The 13,967-nt window shown below is 36.4% G+C and overlaps 1 protein-coding gene across 32 annotated transcripts in view; it reads left to right on the forward strand.

Annotated features, from left to right (window-relative positions):
• Window positions 1-13,967, forward strand: part of mical2a (microtubule associated monooxygenase, calponin and LIM domain containing 2a) — an 89,901-nt gene that overhangs the window by 49,288 nt on the left and 26,646 nt on the right. For 22 of the 32 annotated variants that reach the window (XR_010896386.1, XM_067400132.1, XM_067400125.1 and 19 more), the window contains 11 exons: window positions 48-148; window positions 1,322-1,579; window positions 1,700-1,815; window positions 2,323-2,449; window positions 3,771-3,861; window positions 6,668-6,815; window positions 9,232-9,431; window positions 11,326-11,432; window positions 13,019-13,087; window positions 13,184-13,321; window positions 13,608-13,721. Coding sequence is in view for 31 of the 32 variants with exons in the window: in XM_067400132.1 (XP_067256233.1) it covers window positions 48-148; window positions 1,322-1,579; window positions 1,700-1,815; window positions 2,323-2,449; window positions 3,771-3,861; window positions 6,668-6,815; window positions 9,232-9,431; window positions 11,326-11,432; window positions 13,019-13,087; window positions 13,184-13,321; window positions 13,608-13,721 (1,469 nt within the window). In the remaining variant the exon portion in view is untranslated. The remainder of the gene's footprint in view (window positions 1-47; window positions 149-1,321; window positions 1,580-1,699; window positions 1,816-2,322; window positions 2,450-3,770; window positions 3,862-6,667; window positions 6,816-9,231; window positions 9,432-11,325; window positions 11,433-13,018; window positions 13,088-13,183; window positions 13,322-13,607; window positions 13,722-13,967) is intronic. The other 10 variants (XM_067400131.1, XM_067400143.1, XM_067400144.1 and 7 more) reach the window with 3 other exon arrangements.

Raw genomic sequence — 13,967 nt, forward strand, 5'->3', positions numbered from 1 at the left:
AATATGACACAGATTCATGTAAGACCTTGATTTTGTCTCTTTCGCAGGGATTGATCTAGAGAACATCGTATACTACAAAGACAACACACACTACTTTGTCATGACAGCTAAGAAGCAGAGTCTGCTGGACAAGGGTGTCATCGTTCATGTGAGTTTGATGCTTTAATGCCATCGGCCAATTGAAAACACAGATGATCAGGGCTGATTACTGTATATCCTGTTAATCACAAGAGTGCCGGAAAACGTGTTCAGACTGAGTGTGAACTGTGCAAAAAATCTCTCTTGTGTTGAATTTAGTTAACACGACAATAACACATTAACAGTTAAAAAATAGTGACATTAAAGCAGGCTCTATTTGACCCCATGATTCATCCGTAATTAAAGCCAGAGTTCCCAGGTCTGCAATTTTTTGCTACACCAAACATTATTTGTAGCGCCTCCCATCCAATAATTGCAAAGAGCTTTGTGCTTTCTTATTTCTGATAAGAAACAAAGGACCCTATTTTAACGATCTAAGCGCATGATCTGAACTTCAGAGATACATTCTGGAGACACCAGAGACTTATATTACATCTTGTGAGAGGAGCATTATAGGTCCCCTTTAAAGGTGCCCTAGAATCAAAAATTGAATTTACCTTGGCATAGTTAAATAGCAAGAGTTCAGTACATGGAAAAGACATACATTGAGTTTCAAACTAAATTGCTTCCTCCTTCTTATATAAATCTAATTTGTTTAAAAGACCTCAGAAGAACAGGCGAATCTCAACATAACACCGACTGTTACGTAACAGTCGGGATCATTAATATGTACGCCCCCAATATTTGCATATGCCAGCCCATGTTCAAGGCATTATACAAGGGCAGCCAGTATTAACGTCTGGATCTGTGCACAGCTGAATCATCAGATTAGGTAAGCAAGCAAGAACAATAGTGAAAAATGGCAGATGGAGCAATAGTAACTGACATGATCCATGATATCATGATATTTTTAGTGATATTTGTGAATTGTCTTTCTAAATGTTTCATTAGCATGTTGCTAATGTACTGGGAGCGGCAGGGAGCGCGCTATTTAAAGGGGCCGCAGCCTGAATCGGTGCATAGTTAATGATGCCCCAAAATAGACAGTTAAAAAAATGTATTAAAAAAAAGCTATGGGGTATTTTGAGCTGAAACTTCACAGACACATTCAGGGGACACCTTAGACTTATATTACATCTTGTAAAAACTGGTTCTAGGGCACCTTTAAAGAATCAGCTATCACAGCTCGCTTACAGCCAGTAGACATGTCTGGTGTGGTAACAGAATTTTTTGTATTTGCTAGGATTATATCGACACTGAGGCACTGCTGAACAGTGAGAATGTGAATCAAGAGGCTTTGCTGACATATGCACGAGAGGCAGCCGACTACGCCACTCACTACCAGCTGCCCACGCTGGACTACGCCATGAACCACTGCGGTCAGCCTGATGTGGCCATGTTCGACTTCACCAGCATGTACGCCTCAGAAAATGCCGCTCTGGTCAGGGAGAGGTTTGGTCATAGTGTACTGGTGGCACTAGTGGGAGACAGCCTTCTGGAGGTGAGATTACACTACTGTGCAATTATGACTTAATAATCATCATACTTGTGCTTGTTTATATTTATGATTATTACGTTAGATTCTGATGACATGCGTTTGTGGTTGTCTGTCTAACTGTAGCCCTTCTGGCCTATGGGGACAGGCTGTGCCCGAGGCTTCCTGGCAGCCTTTGACACGGCTTGGATGGTAAAAAGTTGGGCGCAGGGTAGAAATCCACTGGAGGTGCTGGCAGAGAGGTCAGTGCAGGTCAAAATTCACATGTGCAGACAAATGCATCAGATGCATAGTGAAACATATTTTCATCTATAATCAAAGATCATTTGTTCATATTAAATTGATGACATAAATAAATAAATGTCTCGTAATTAATATTCATTCATTTTAATTTATGACTTTTTTTTCTATTTCAAATATGTTGAAAGCCTTAAAGGGTTAGTTCACCCAAAAATGAAATTTCTGTCATTAATTACTCACCCTCATGTCATTTCAAAACGCCGGCTCATTATTGGTGGCTCCTGTGTCAGCAGCACACGCATACGTCCGCCAATACTGAGTCAGCGTTCTGACGTAGAACCCGGAAGCATTTCATCAAAAATATTTTAATTTGTGTTCCAAAGACAAACGGGTTTGGAACGACATGAGAGTGAGTAATTAATGACAGAATTTTTATTTTTGGGTGAACTAATAGGTACTTAGAATGCCATTAATAGCTTATTCATATAGTTGCTTCATTATTTTTCTAGGGAGAGTCTGTACCGATTGCTACCTCAGACAACACCTGAAAACATTGCCAAAAATTTTGATTTGTACACCATAGATCCAGGAACACGCTATCCAAACCTTAATTCAAACTGTGTGAGGCCACACCAGGTGAGATGGCATTTCTACTTGTGCACACAATACATTACATTACAAAAATTTAATTTAAGGTGACAATGTACTTAATCAAGTAAGTACTGAGTATTATTAGAGTTAGGGTTTGGTTTAGGTTTAGTTACTTGTAATTATGCATAATTTACTGTTATTACTATAGTAAGTACATGTAGTAAATTGTAACTAAGTTCAACTAAGCTCAAGTGACGTACTGCTTTTATAAAACACCCATGACAATCACCATAAATAAACTAATACACTACCGGTTAAAAGTTTGTAATAATTAGTTTTTTTTATTATTTTTTATTAATTTTAATGTTATTATTATTATTTACATTTTACTTTTTTTACAGTCTTTTCTGCTCACCAAGGCTGCATTTATTTGATAAAAAAATAGAGCAAAAACAGTAATATTGTGATATATTATTACAATTTAAAAGAATTGTTTTCTAATTCAACATATTTTATAAATGTCATTTATTATTTCTGTGATCAAAGCTGAATTTTCAGCATCGTTACTCCAGGCTTCAATGTCACATGATCCTTCAGAAATCATTCTAATATGCTGATTTGCTGCTCAAGAAACATTTCTGATAATTAGTTGAAAACAATTTTTGCGGCATAATATTTTGTGGAAACCGGGGTAAGGAAGATTTAAAAAAAAGAAAGAAAATAAATACTTTTATTCAGCAATGATACATTAAATTGATCAAAAGTGACAGTAAAAACATTTATGTTACAAAAGATTTATATTTTTAAATAATTGGTGTTTTTTTTGTTTTTTTACTTTTTATTCATCAGATAATCCTGAAAAAATGTATCAAGGTTTCCAAAAGCAAAAACTAATTTCAGAATTTTATAATAGTAAGAATCATTAATAATTGAGCATGATTAATATTGGTGCTCAATTATTAATCATGTGACACTAAAGACTGGAGTAATGATGCTGAAAATTCAGCTTTGATCACAGGAATACATTACATTTGTAGATATATTAAAAGTATTTATGAATGTTTTAATGTATAAATGCAAGCATCTTTAAAAAACATTAACATTTTTTTGACAAACGTTTGACTGGTAAGTGTATATAAACACAACAAATCTCTCTCTCTCTCTCTCTCTCTCTCTCTCTCTCTCTCTCTATATATATATATATATATATATATATATATATTATGCTTTCACTGTTTTATGAAGCTGTGTTTTCAAGCTAGTGATTTTACAGTGTACCAATGTTTTTTTGTTTAACATGTCTCATCCAGTCAGAATCATTTACTCTCATTGAAATGATCTCTCACTACTGTTTTCTCCTTCGCAGGTCCGCAACAACTATATCTGTGGAGAGATGAAGTCGTGCTCTCTGGAACGGGCCGCCACGATACGCCGCCCTGTCAACTTGGCCAGGCGAGGTTAGAAGAACCTTCTAATCAGTCTAACACGTGTCTATAATTATCCTCTGCTCTTTTACTTTTTGAGTGGATCATCCAGTTCCTCAAGAGTTGCCGCCAGGCTAGTACTGTATATGAGGGCTGACATTTGCATATGATAATCACAGACAATGAGAAAAGGCGAGCAGCTCAGGCGAGTGTTTACAGCATTCCTACTTCCAGCAGATAACAGCCAGCTCCTGTTTTAGGAACGTTCTCAAAACAGCAGAGCGAGTGCACTCCTCCCGACATGTGGCAGGTTCAGGGAGAGGCAGAATATATTTCTGCTGAGGGAATTCGATCCAGACTGAGGTTTGTTATTACCAGCGGAGCGAGGAGAGTACGACCCTAAACAAATCTGGCGTAAGGAGATTTACCCCCAATAGTTCACCCCCCCCAAAACAGGAAATTCATTATTTACTCACCCTCAAACATGTATGAATTAGTTCCGTGAAACATAATTCACTTCAGTTATCGATTTAATGCATCATTGCTGAATAAAAATATTGTTCTTAAAATTAAAACCCCAAACTTTTGAATGGTAGTGTCGCGAGTCCAGAACCCAGTCACTGATAAACTCGTGCTATTTGATTGACAGCTCCAGCGATTGTAAAGGGAGCGTTCTATATATAATTTAATCACAGCTTAAAGAACAGATTGTGAAGTTGATCGTTTAGTCACTGGTTTGATTTACTGACACATAGGCAAAGATCATCTGACTGTACATGAATCATTCCATATCAGATCAGGCATTAGTTTTAACACAGTTACTGACATGTTGTTGCATTACTGTCGAGTCCATATCGTAAAAGTCTGTTTGCAAAGCTTGTGCCGAAAGGCGATTGATTTACCAAAGAATTCACAGTAAAATGTACCAAATACAAATAAAGCATTTATATTGTTGAAAATAATAACCACATTTCTAGCATTAGCATCCTTTGAAAGGTAATGTTATTTTAGGCCTGTATCGCTCTTCTTTCCTTCTCATCACACCAGTGGGAGGGGCTAATGTTGCAATGATAAAGTAGGCATTGATTTCTTCTACAGAGGCGGGGTTTCATCTATCTATGACATTCCAGGATCAGTCATTTGCTGGACCTGGTGTCAATAACAGCTTTTATTGGACTAACAAGGAAGTTTTCAGTTCTGAAACTTACAGGGTATTCTTATATATCAAAAGCTCAAGGAAAAGTTGATTTCTCAATTTATGACTCTTTAAAATATATTAAAGGTGCCCTAGATTGTTTTTTTACAAGATGTAATATAAGTCTAGGGTGTCCCCTGAATGTGTCTGTGAAGTTTCAGCTCAAAATACCCCATAGATTCTTTTTAATTAATTTTTTTAACTGCCTATTTTGGGGCATCATTAAATATACACTGATTTTGGCAGCACGGCCCCTTTAAGAGATGCGCTTCCTCTGCCCCACGAGCTCTCGACTATACATTGCATTTACAAAGTTTACACAGCTAATATAACCCTCAAATGGATCTTTACAAGATGTTCGTCATGCATGCTGTATGCATGCTTCAAATTATGTGAGTAAAGTATTTATTTTGATGGATACATTTGATTCTGTTTGAGTTTGAGGATATGCTCTGTGGCTAACGGCTAACGCTACACTGTTGGAGAGATTTATAAAGAATGAAGTTGTGTTCATGCATTATACAGACTGCAAGTGTTTAATAATGAAAATAGCAACGACTCTCGTCTCCGTGAATACAGTAATAAACGATAGTAACTTTAACAACATTTAACAGTATATTAGCAACATGCTAATGAAACATTTAGAAAGACAATTTACAAATATCACTAAAAATATCATGATATCATGGATCATGTCAGTTATTATTGCTCCATCTGCCATTTTTCGCTGTTGTTCTTGCTTGCTTACCTTGTCTGTGCACAGATCCAGCCGTTAATACTGCCTTTCCTTGTCTAATGCGTCGAATGGGCTGGCATTATGCAAATATTGGGGTCATACATATTAATGATCCCGACTGTTACGTAAGAGTCTGTGTTATGTTGAGATCCGAGTGTTTTCCGGAAGTCTTTTAAACAAATGAGATTTATATAAGAAGGAGGAAACAATGGAGTTTGAAACTCACTGTATGTCTTTTCCATGTACTGAACTCTTGTTATTCAACTATGCCAAGATAAATTCAATTTCTGATTCTAGGGCACCTTTAAAGAAGAAAATAATTATTTTAAATTGTAATAATATTTCACATTATTACTGTTTTTATTGTATTTTTAATTGAATAAATGCAGCCTTGGTGAGCAGAAGAGACTTCTTTCAAAAAATCTTAATATTCCAAATTTTTGACCGGTATTATACATTAATACAAAATGTGCTGCAAAACATGGACTTTTCTGCAGAACTTCCTCTTTCCTTGTCTAATTTTGCCTCATAAGAGGAAATAAAATAAGAGGCAAAAACAGAACTACCACATTTCTCTAGGCTCTGTTCGTGCTGCTGTTTCCTTAAATCAATCACAATAAATCCTTTCAGCTCTTACTGTTCAATTGTGCTTGTTGACACCTGGCTTTACTGCACCTAAAAACAGCTGTTAGCTGTCAGGGTGACACACTACTATGAAACATTAATAAATATGTGTTAGGTAAGAGGATGATTATTCTGCTCTGACATTGATGCGGCAAGTTCAGATAGCCGACAAAGAGAAGATGTCACCTTGACTTTCAGCACAGATCATCAACCCTTGTATATTTGTTCGGGTTGATCAGATTCAAAATAACATTTTCCTCTGCTTGTGTTTGTGTGTCTAACAGAGTCTGAGATCAGACCGAGTCGGTTACTGACGTGGTGTCAGAAGCAGACAGAGGGCTACAAGGGTGTGAGTGTGACTGACCTCACTTCCTGTTGGAGCAGTGGCCTGGCTCTCTGTGCTCTTATTCATCACTTCAGACCGCAGCTCATGTGAGATTCTTTACATCATCTCTCATCCGCAGGAAACATCAGCAGAACATTGTCTTTGTCTCTAATTATGTGTAATTTGTAGTTATTAATGTAGTAACGTGTAACAATGACACTGTAAAATAAAGTGTTACCGAATCACTTAGAGCCATCTTGAAAGTCCCTTACCATAGTATTCTGACAGTAATATGGTAAAGTGTTGGCGATACCATAGTGTTTTAATATACACAATGGCACTGTATTATTACCATTATTAATATACAGTACCATGATATTTACATGATACTCCAAGGTATTTCAAAATACTGTGGTATTACCAAGGTACATGTCTAAATATATACATAGTATTACCATGCTACAAAGTGAAAATTGTATTACTATGATACAATGTGCAAAAAAAAAGAAGCATATTACAGTACTGTTTACGACTACCGTGGTATTATACCGCATATCCAGAAAAGAAGGTTACACTTTATTTTAAGGTGTCCTTGTTACAGTGTAATTATACATCTACATATTGAGTAATATTAATTAACATGTACTTACAATATGGTTAGGGTTTGGTTTAGGTGTATGTAATTATGCATAATTCATAGTCATTGCTATAGTAACTACATGTATCACGTATAATGACACTGTAAAAATATAGCTGCGAGCAGCAATTATTGGGGTTAAGCACTTTAAGGTCTTTAAACACTTGTGTAAAAAGTTATGATGTTTTCTTTAGCAAGCATACAACCATTTACATCTGAGATGGAAAAGAATATTTACAGCCAATAACAGCAATTTACTAATGAAATACATGGTTCGATTGACAGCGTCGGTCCTAGAGGCAAAGTTGCTCAGAATCAGGAGTTCTAACTTGCGGTATAAATGTTGTGGGCATGTGCGATTAAATTGCATATCCGATCCTTTAGCCACGTGAAAAGCGCGCAGGCGCCCCTGTTTCGTTCCGATTGGCCCCTGTAAAGCTTGTCTGAAAGCTGCTCAAACTTCATTGGTCGCCGGCGGACGCGTTTGAGATGTCCTCTAAGGCAGTCTTGGCAACTTGGACAGGTATTTTTTCATGTTGTAATGCCACCAAACGGCCAGTCGCCACGTCATTTTTCATGCGACCACAGAATGAGCTCTTACGCTTGTGTGCCAAGTTTGGTGAAAATATGTCATTCCGTTAATGAGCTATAGCTGTTTTAGTAAAACTCTGCACCCCCGTGAACTGAAATGTCAACCTTTTTTTGATAATTATTGACAGTCAGACTCCAGAGAATCTTGCTGCACTGGTTTGGTTCTGATTGGGCCAAAAACGTAGGACTAGTTCGCAATAGTAGATTTTTCAAAAAATCCAAAAATTTCGCCAGGGTGACCATCAAAGGAGTTATGAGCGATTTTGTACTTTTCTCCGCTGTAGCGCCCCTATGAGGCCGATTGGGGCAAGCTTTGGTGACTTTGTAGACGGTGTGAGTACTACCAGCCCTCAAAGTTTCAAGTCTCTACGACTTACAGTTTGGTCTGCCCGATCACTTTTAGGGGAGAATGCTGATCCTCGGGAAATCTAACAATTACAATAAGGTTTCAGCGCTAAGCACTTGAACCCCTAATAAAGTGTTACCAAAAATAAATATCAAAACGCACAGTCTCATGGTGCCATGTCCAAATAAATACGGTTCTTAAAAAAGCATGGCATTAACATAGTACCAAGTCTAAGAAAACCCATAGTATTACCATGGTACAGTATCCAAAAACACATGGTATTGGTATTACAATGGTACCACGTGCAAAACAACAAACAAACATAATATTTCCATGGTACAGTACCATTTCTTAACAACCATAATACATGTTAATATTGTTCATTATAAAGGATGAATATGGCAGTCCCTAGTAAAACAGTAGATGACATGACACTTTGATAATGTTCATCTGATGAGTAAAACATAAGCAATGGAATTAAGTCATTAGCACATTTCATAAATATTTGGTCTGTTTCCTGACATGCCCACAAATCATGTTCTGTGTTGGCAACAGATCCAGTCCTGTGTGTTTCTTAGCATTTGCCTTTGCACGGTTAGTTACTGTGTAATCCTAAACATGAGCAGGACATGTGAAAAGCACTTTGACCTCTTGAGAAATCACTTTCCCATGTTATTTCTTTCAGATGTCCTGCCACACGATACTTATTCATAAAAACTTTGCCTTTTAAACTTGAGCGTTCTTGGCTGTGAAAGAGTTTGAACAGCGTAACCATGTGCAATATTTCACACACTTTATCAGGAGCCATTTTTCAAGTCTGTCAAAAGTTGCTAAAGCTAAACAGAGAAGTTTCATAACTTGGGATTGACCTTTCCTAGCACAAATGTCATCAAGAGGACAGCTTGTTTAATTCCTGTGCTCTCTGTTCTTATCATATTGTTTCCTGTAGCGATTACGACTCTCTGAATGAGCAAGACTGTGCCAAAAACCTTCAGCTGGCATTTGACGTGGCCGAAAAGGAGTTTGGCATCAAGCCGTTCATCACAGGGAAAGAGCTGGCGTCAGGACCGGAGCCAGACAAGACCAGCATGGGCATCTACCTCTCCAAATTCTATGAGCTTTTCCGGGGAACGCCTCTACCTCCTTCAGGTAGATTGTGAACTCGTTCATAACAGTCCATTAAGGGTCACTGACTTTGTTTGGAATAGCATATTTGCCTACTACCATTTATACAGAATCAAGTACACTACCGTTCAAAAGTTTTTTAAAAGTCTCTTCTGCTCACCAAAGCTTCATTCATTTGATCAAAGATACAGTAAAATAGTGATATTGAGAAATATTATCACAATTTAAAATGGCAGGACGCAGGGAAGAGGAGAGGCAAGGATCAATTCATGGCAGTTTTATTGAATAAACATACGAACAAAGAAGAATATAATAATGCAAATAAGCTTTACCAAAAACATGACAAGGACAGACCACTGAAACACAGTGGTGTACTGTATATATACACTGGATAACAAGAGGCTTGACAAGACACAGGTGTGGGCAATGAATTGTCATGTAAACAAACAAGGGTAACTACAGAAAGCAAGGCAAACAGGAACAGACCACAGGAAGTGAACAAAGGGAACAATGGAAACAGAAAATACACTTCAAAATAAAAGTCCTGGAACACAAAACACAGAGGAAATTGTTACAGTAAAATCAGTAAAAATCCTGTGATGTCAAAGCTGAATTTTCAGCATCATTACTGTCACATGATCCTTCAGAAATCTTCAGAGTAATAAAAGTATTAATAAACAAAAATCTGAACTTTGAACTGTAGTGTACATATATACAGTAGTGGCCAAATGTGATATGATGATATATATATATATATATATATATATATATATATATATATATATACACAGTATATATATATATATATATATTTAATATATAGTATTTTAAATATGAGGAAAGAACAAAACACTAAACTTGGTTAAGGTATTTATCTGACAAAAGTATTTGGCAAAAATGGCAAACTACAGCTACAGGTTTTTCAGTTTAATATCAGTATCAGCCACAATTTTTTGACAGCCTCCTCGGCTTCTTTGATTGAATTTAGGAGATTAAAAAAAAGTATATATTAAAAAATGTTGAATTTAAAAACAGTAATATTTATGTCCAGCATGACAATTGGATGGAACTTCCTTAATGACATATGTAGCGTCCTTAGTACAAAAAAAACTTTACCAAAATCTGTTTAAAATACATTTATTTCATACTAAGTATACTTCAAATACATTAACATATTTATTGACACATCACTTAAGACTTACTGATATAGTATTTCTTTATTGCACAATGCACATTTCTTAATATTATGCATAAAAAATGTTTTAATATCACTATTAATAAGGATCTTTAAATGGTCTTTAAATTTAAGATATTCAAAGTGTACCTAAAGTTCACTTGCTTTACTCACTTTATCACAATCAAATATACGTTTAGTTGGACCTCAGCACTACTTCCACACAATTAAGTACAAAATTAGTTGTTCCAATTTAGCAGGCTTTAAGTACACCAGTTTAGTATACTACAATTAAAGGTGCTTAAAGAACAGACTGCAACCTTTTACCTGCGCTGAGTCTTCCACCTAGTTTGAGTTTGCATAACGTGTGACCATTAAAGGAAACATACAGTGCTTTTATGAAAAATCACTAAAGAGAAACATTCTATCTGGCCTTTCGCACCAGAACATTTGTGTTACACAATTCCTTCAGTCATGTCAGGAATGCATGTCTGTCTGAGACCAGGTTCCCGCCCTACAGATCTGCACATCACCGGACTGAAGGAGGCCGTAAATATTATATATTGTCTGGCCTCAGAGAAGTGAAATGTCATACCTGTGATACAGCAGGAGCATGTTTGATTCAGATGGCTTCTTCTAGTGAAATCAAGCTGCAATATGACAATTTTATGTATGTATGTTTGGTTACAATGCTTGTTTATTGACAAATGTCATGCAAATTTTTTGTCATGTGGTTTATTGTAGATTCAAAGCGAGATGGTGATGCAAATAATGAAAAATGTTCATCAGGTTCTCCCAGACCTGCTTACAAGTACCTGAGTTCACTTCAGCCTCGTAAACGCATACCAAAGGTAGTATACAATGGGTTTGATCTATTACAAGAGCTTTTACAGTTTGTGTTTGGGGGACTTTTGTTTTGTTCATGCTATCATCATGCTATTTGGACATCACTGTGAAATTTATAAAGAAAAACTCAGCTATGAAAAACTGTTCTTATATGTCTTCTTATTTGAAAATGTATTTTTATAAGAAATTAAAATGAATTCCAGTTGGGACCTTTAACATACATAAAGTCCACAAGTATGAAATATAAGCGTACACTCTAAAAAATGCTTGTTGAGTTGAAAAGGTACAAACCCAGCGACTGGGTTGTTTTAACCCGGCGGTTGGGTTAAATGTTTGTCCGTCGTGCTGATCAGTTTTATTTAACTCAACTATTGTTAAAAAAATAGTATATGGCTGGCTTAGCATGAGCCCAAAATAGGTTGGAAATTAAAATCAGACACATAATTATTAGAGGAAACAATAATAATCAAAAGGTGAACATTTATCAATAAGCAATTTAATAAATGTTTTTTGTTTAATTATTATTCATTAAACTTATTAATAAATGTTACTTTCCCACATATTTTGGGTTCATTTTAAGCAATAGTTGAGTTAAATTTAAGTCAAATATTTAACCCATTCGCTGGGTTAAACCTATTCGCTGGGTTAAAACAACACATTCGCTTGGTTAAAAACCTAACTGCTAGGTTAAACCCATTCGCTGGGTTAAAACAACCCATTCGCTGGGTTAAAACAACCCAATCGCTGAGTTAAAACAATTCATTCACTGGGTTAAAACAACTCAATCCCTGGGTTAAAACAACCCAACCGCTGGGTTAAAACAACCCAACCTTTTGGTTAAAACAATTCATTCACTGGGTTAAAACAACTCAATCCCTGGGTTAAAACAACCCATTCGCTGGGTTAAAACAACCCAATCGCTGAGTTAAAACAATTCATTCACTGGGTTAAAACAACTCAATCCCTGGGTTAAAACAACCAAATCACTGGGTTAAAACAATAAATTCGCTGGGTTGAAACAACCTAATCGCTAGGTTAAAATGGCTCAATCGCTGGGTTAAAACAACCCAATCACTGGGTTAAAACAACCCAATCACTGGGTTAAAACAACCAAATCACTGGGTTAAAACAATAAATTCGCTGGGTTGAAACAACCTAATCGCTAGGTTAAAATGGCTCAATCGCTGGGTTAAAACGGCTCAATCGCTGGGTTAAAACAACCCAATCACTGGGTTAAAACAACCCAATCACTGGGTTAAAACAGCTCAATCACTGGGTTAAAACAACCCAATCACTGGGTTAAAACAGCTCAATCACTGGGTTAAAACAACCCAATCACTGGGTTAAAACAACTCAATCACTGGGTTAAAACAACCCAATCACTGGGTTAAAACAACCCAATTGCTGGATTCGTCCATTTTCATCCTAAATTGGGTTGTTTTTAACCCAGCATTTTTTAGAGTGTAACTTATTGTTTCAGAATTTGTATGTATTTTTAGTGAAATTATAATTAATCAGGCATAAAAATGTTAATGATCACAATTCTATTGACAGCATTGAAAGTATAATTTACTGTTGTTGTGCTTCTTAGACTGATAAAAAGTTTGAAGACAACGATGCCATATACAAGAGAAGACGGAAAATTAGTTACTTAGAAGAGGTCAGTATTACAGTGTTATAGTGTATAGTAATGCTAAACTGAAGAGAAAAGCATGTGAAACTGGAACTGATTCTGATTGGTCTATTTCTCTTCTAGACAGCCAAACCCTTCAATCAGAGTTCTTCTGTATCCAGTGAGGGACGGGAAATGAAGGAAAACAAGGTCAAGTTTATGGCCACTCAACTTCTAGCAAAATTTGAGGACAGCACAGCAAGCTGTTCTATACGCAGGCAGGTAAAGATTTGCATTACATTACAGTATACTCACATAAAGCAGTATATATGATATAGCAAATCTCTATTGCATGATTGTTAATATTGTTGCAAAAATGTAAACTATTATCGTCCAGTTCTAATCTGCTAAATGCGACTACAAGGTGGGAAGATATTATGACATTACTTTACTAGGGCTGATCTGAGTTTTTCTGTGCCTGGTTAATCTCTTCTTTCTCTTTTCTTCTTCCTGTCCTTCTGACCCTGGCTTCCTTTCTCTGAAACCGCTCCTGGTATAATGATCTCAGTCTGACTGTAACGGTGAGAGGCCTCCAAGACCTCCATCGCTTGATATGACTGATAGTCCCCTCTTTAACATTATCAGGAAGAAAGTTCCTCCACCCCCACCCCCTAAAAAACAGGTAGAACACCCAAAGTTGATCTTCACCCCCAAAGACCACTTAGAAAGAAAGTACATTTAGTACCTGATGTTTCACGCAAGGTTTGATGTCGAGTTAATAGAGTTATTCAAGCCATCTGGTGAAGTTGTTTTCATATCGGATTGTATATCACAGAAAAAACCCCAATATTGTGCAGTCCTAGTTTCAAACGAAATAAAAAGTGTTGGGGTTAACTATTATTTGAAATAGTCATCTCTGGAGAATCAC

This window comes from Chanodichthys erythropterus, chromosome 11, assembly GCF_024489055.1.
Source record: "Chanodichthys erythropterus isolate Z2021 chromosome 11, ASM2448905v1, whole genome shotgun sequence".
NCBI lineage: Eukaryota > Metazoa > Chordata > Actinopteri > Cypriniformes > Xenocyprididae > Chanodichthys > Chanodichthys erythropterus.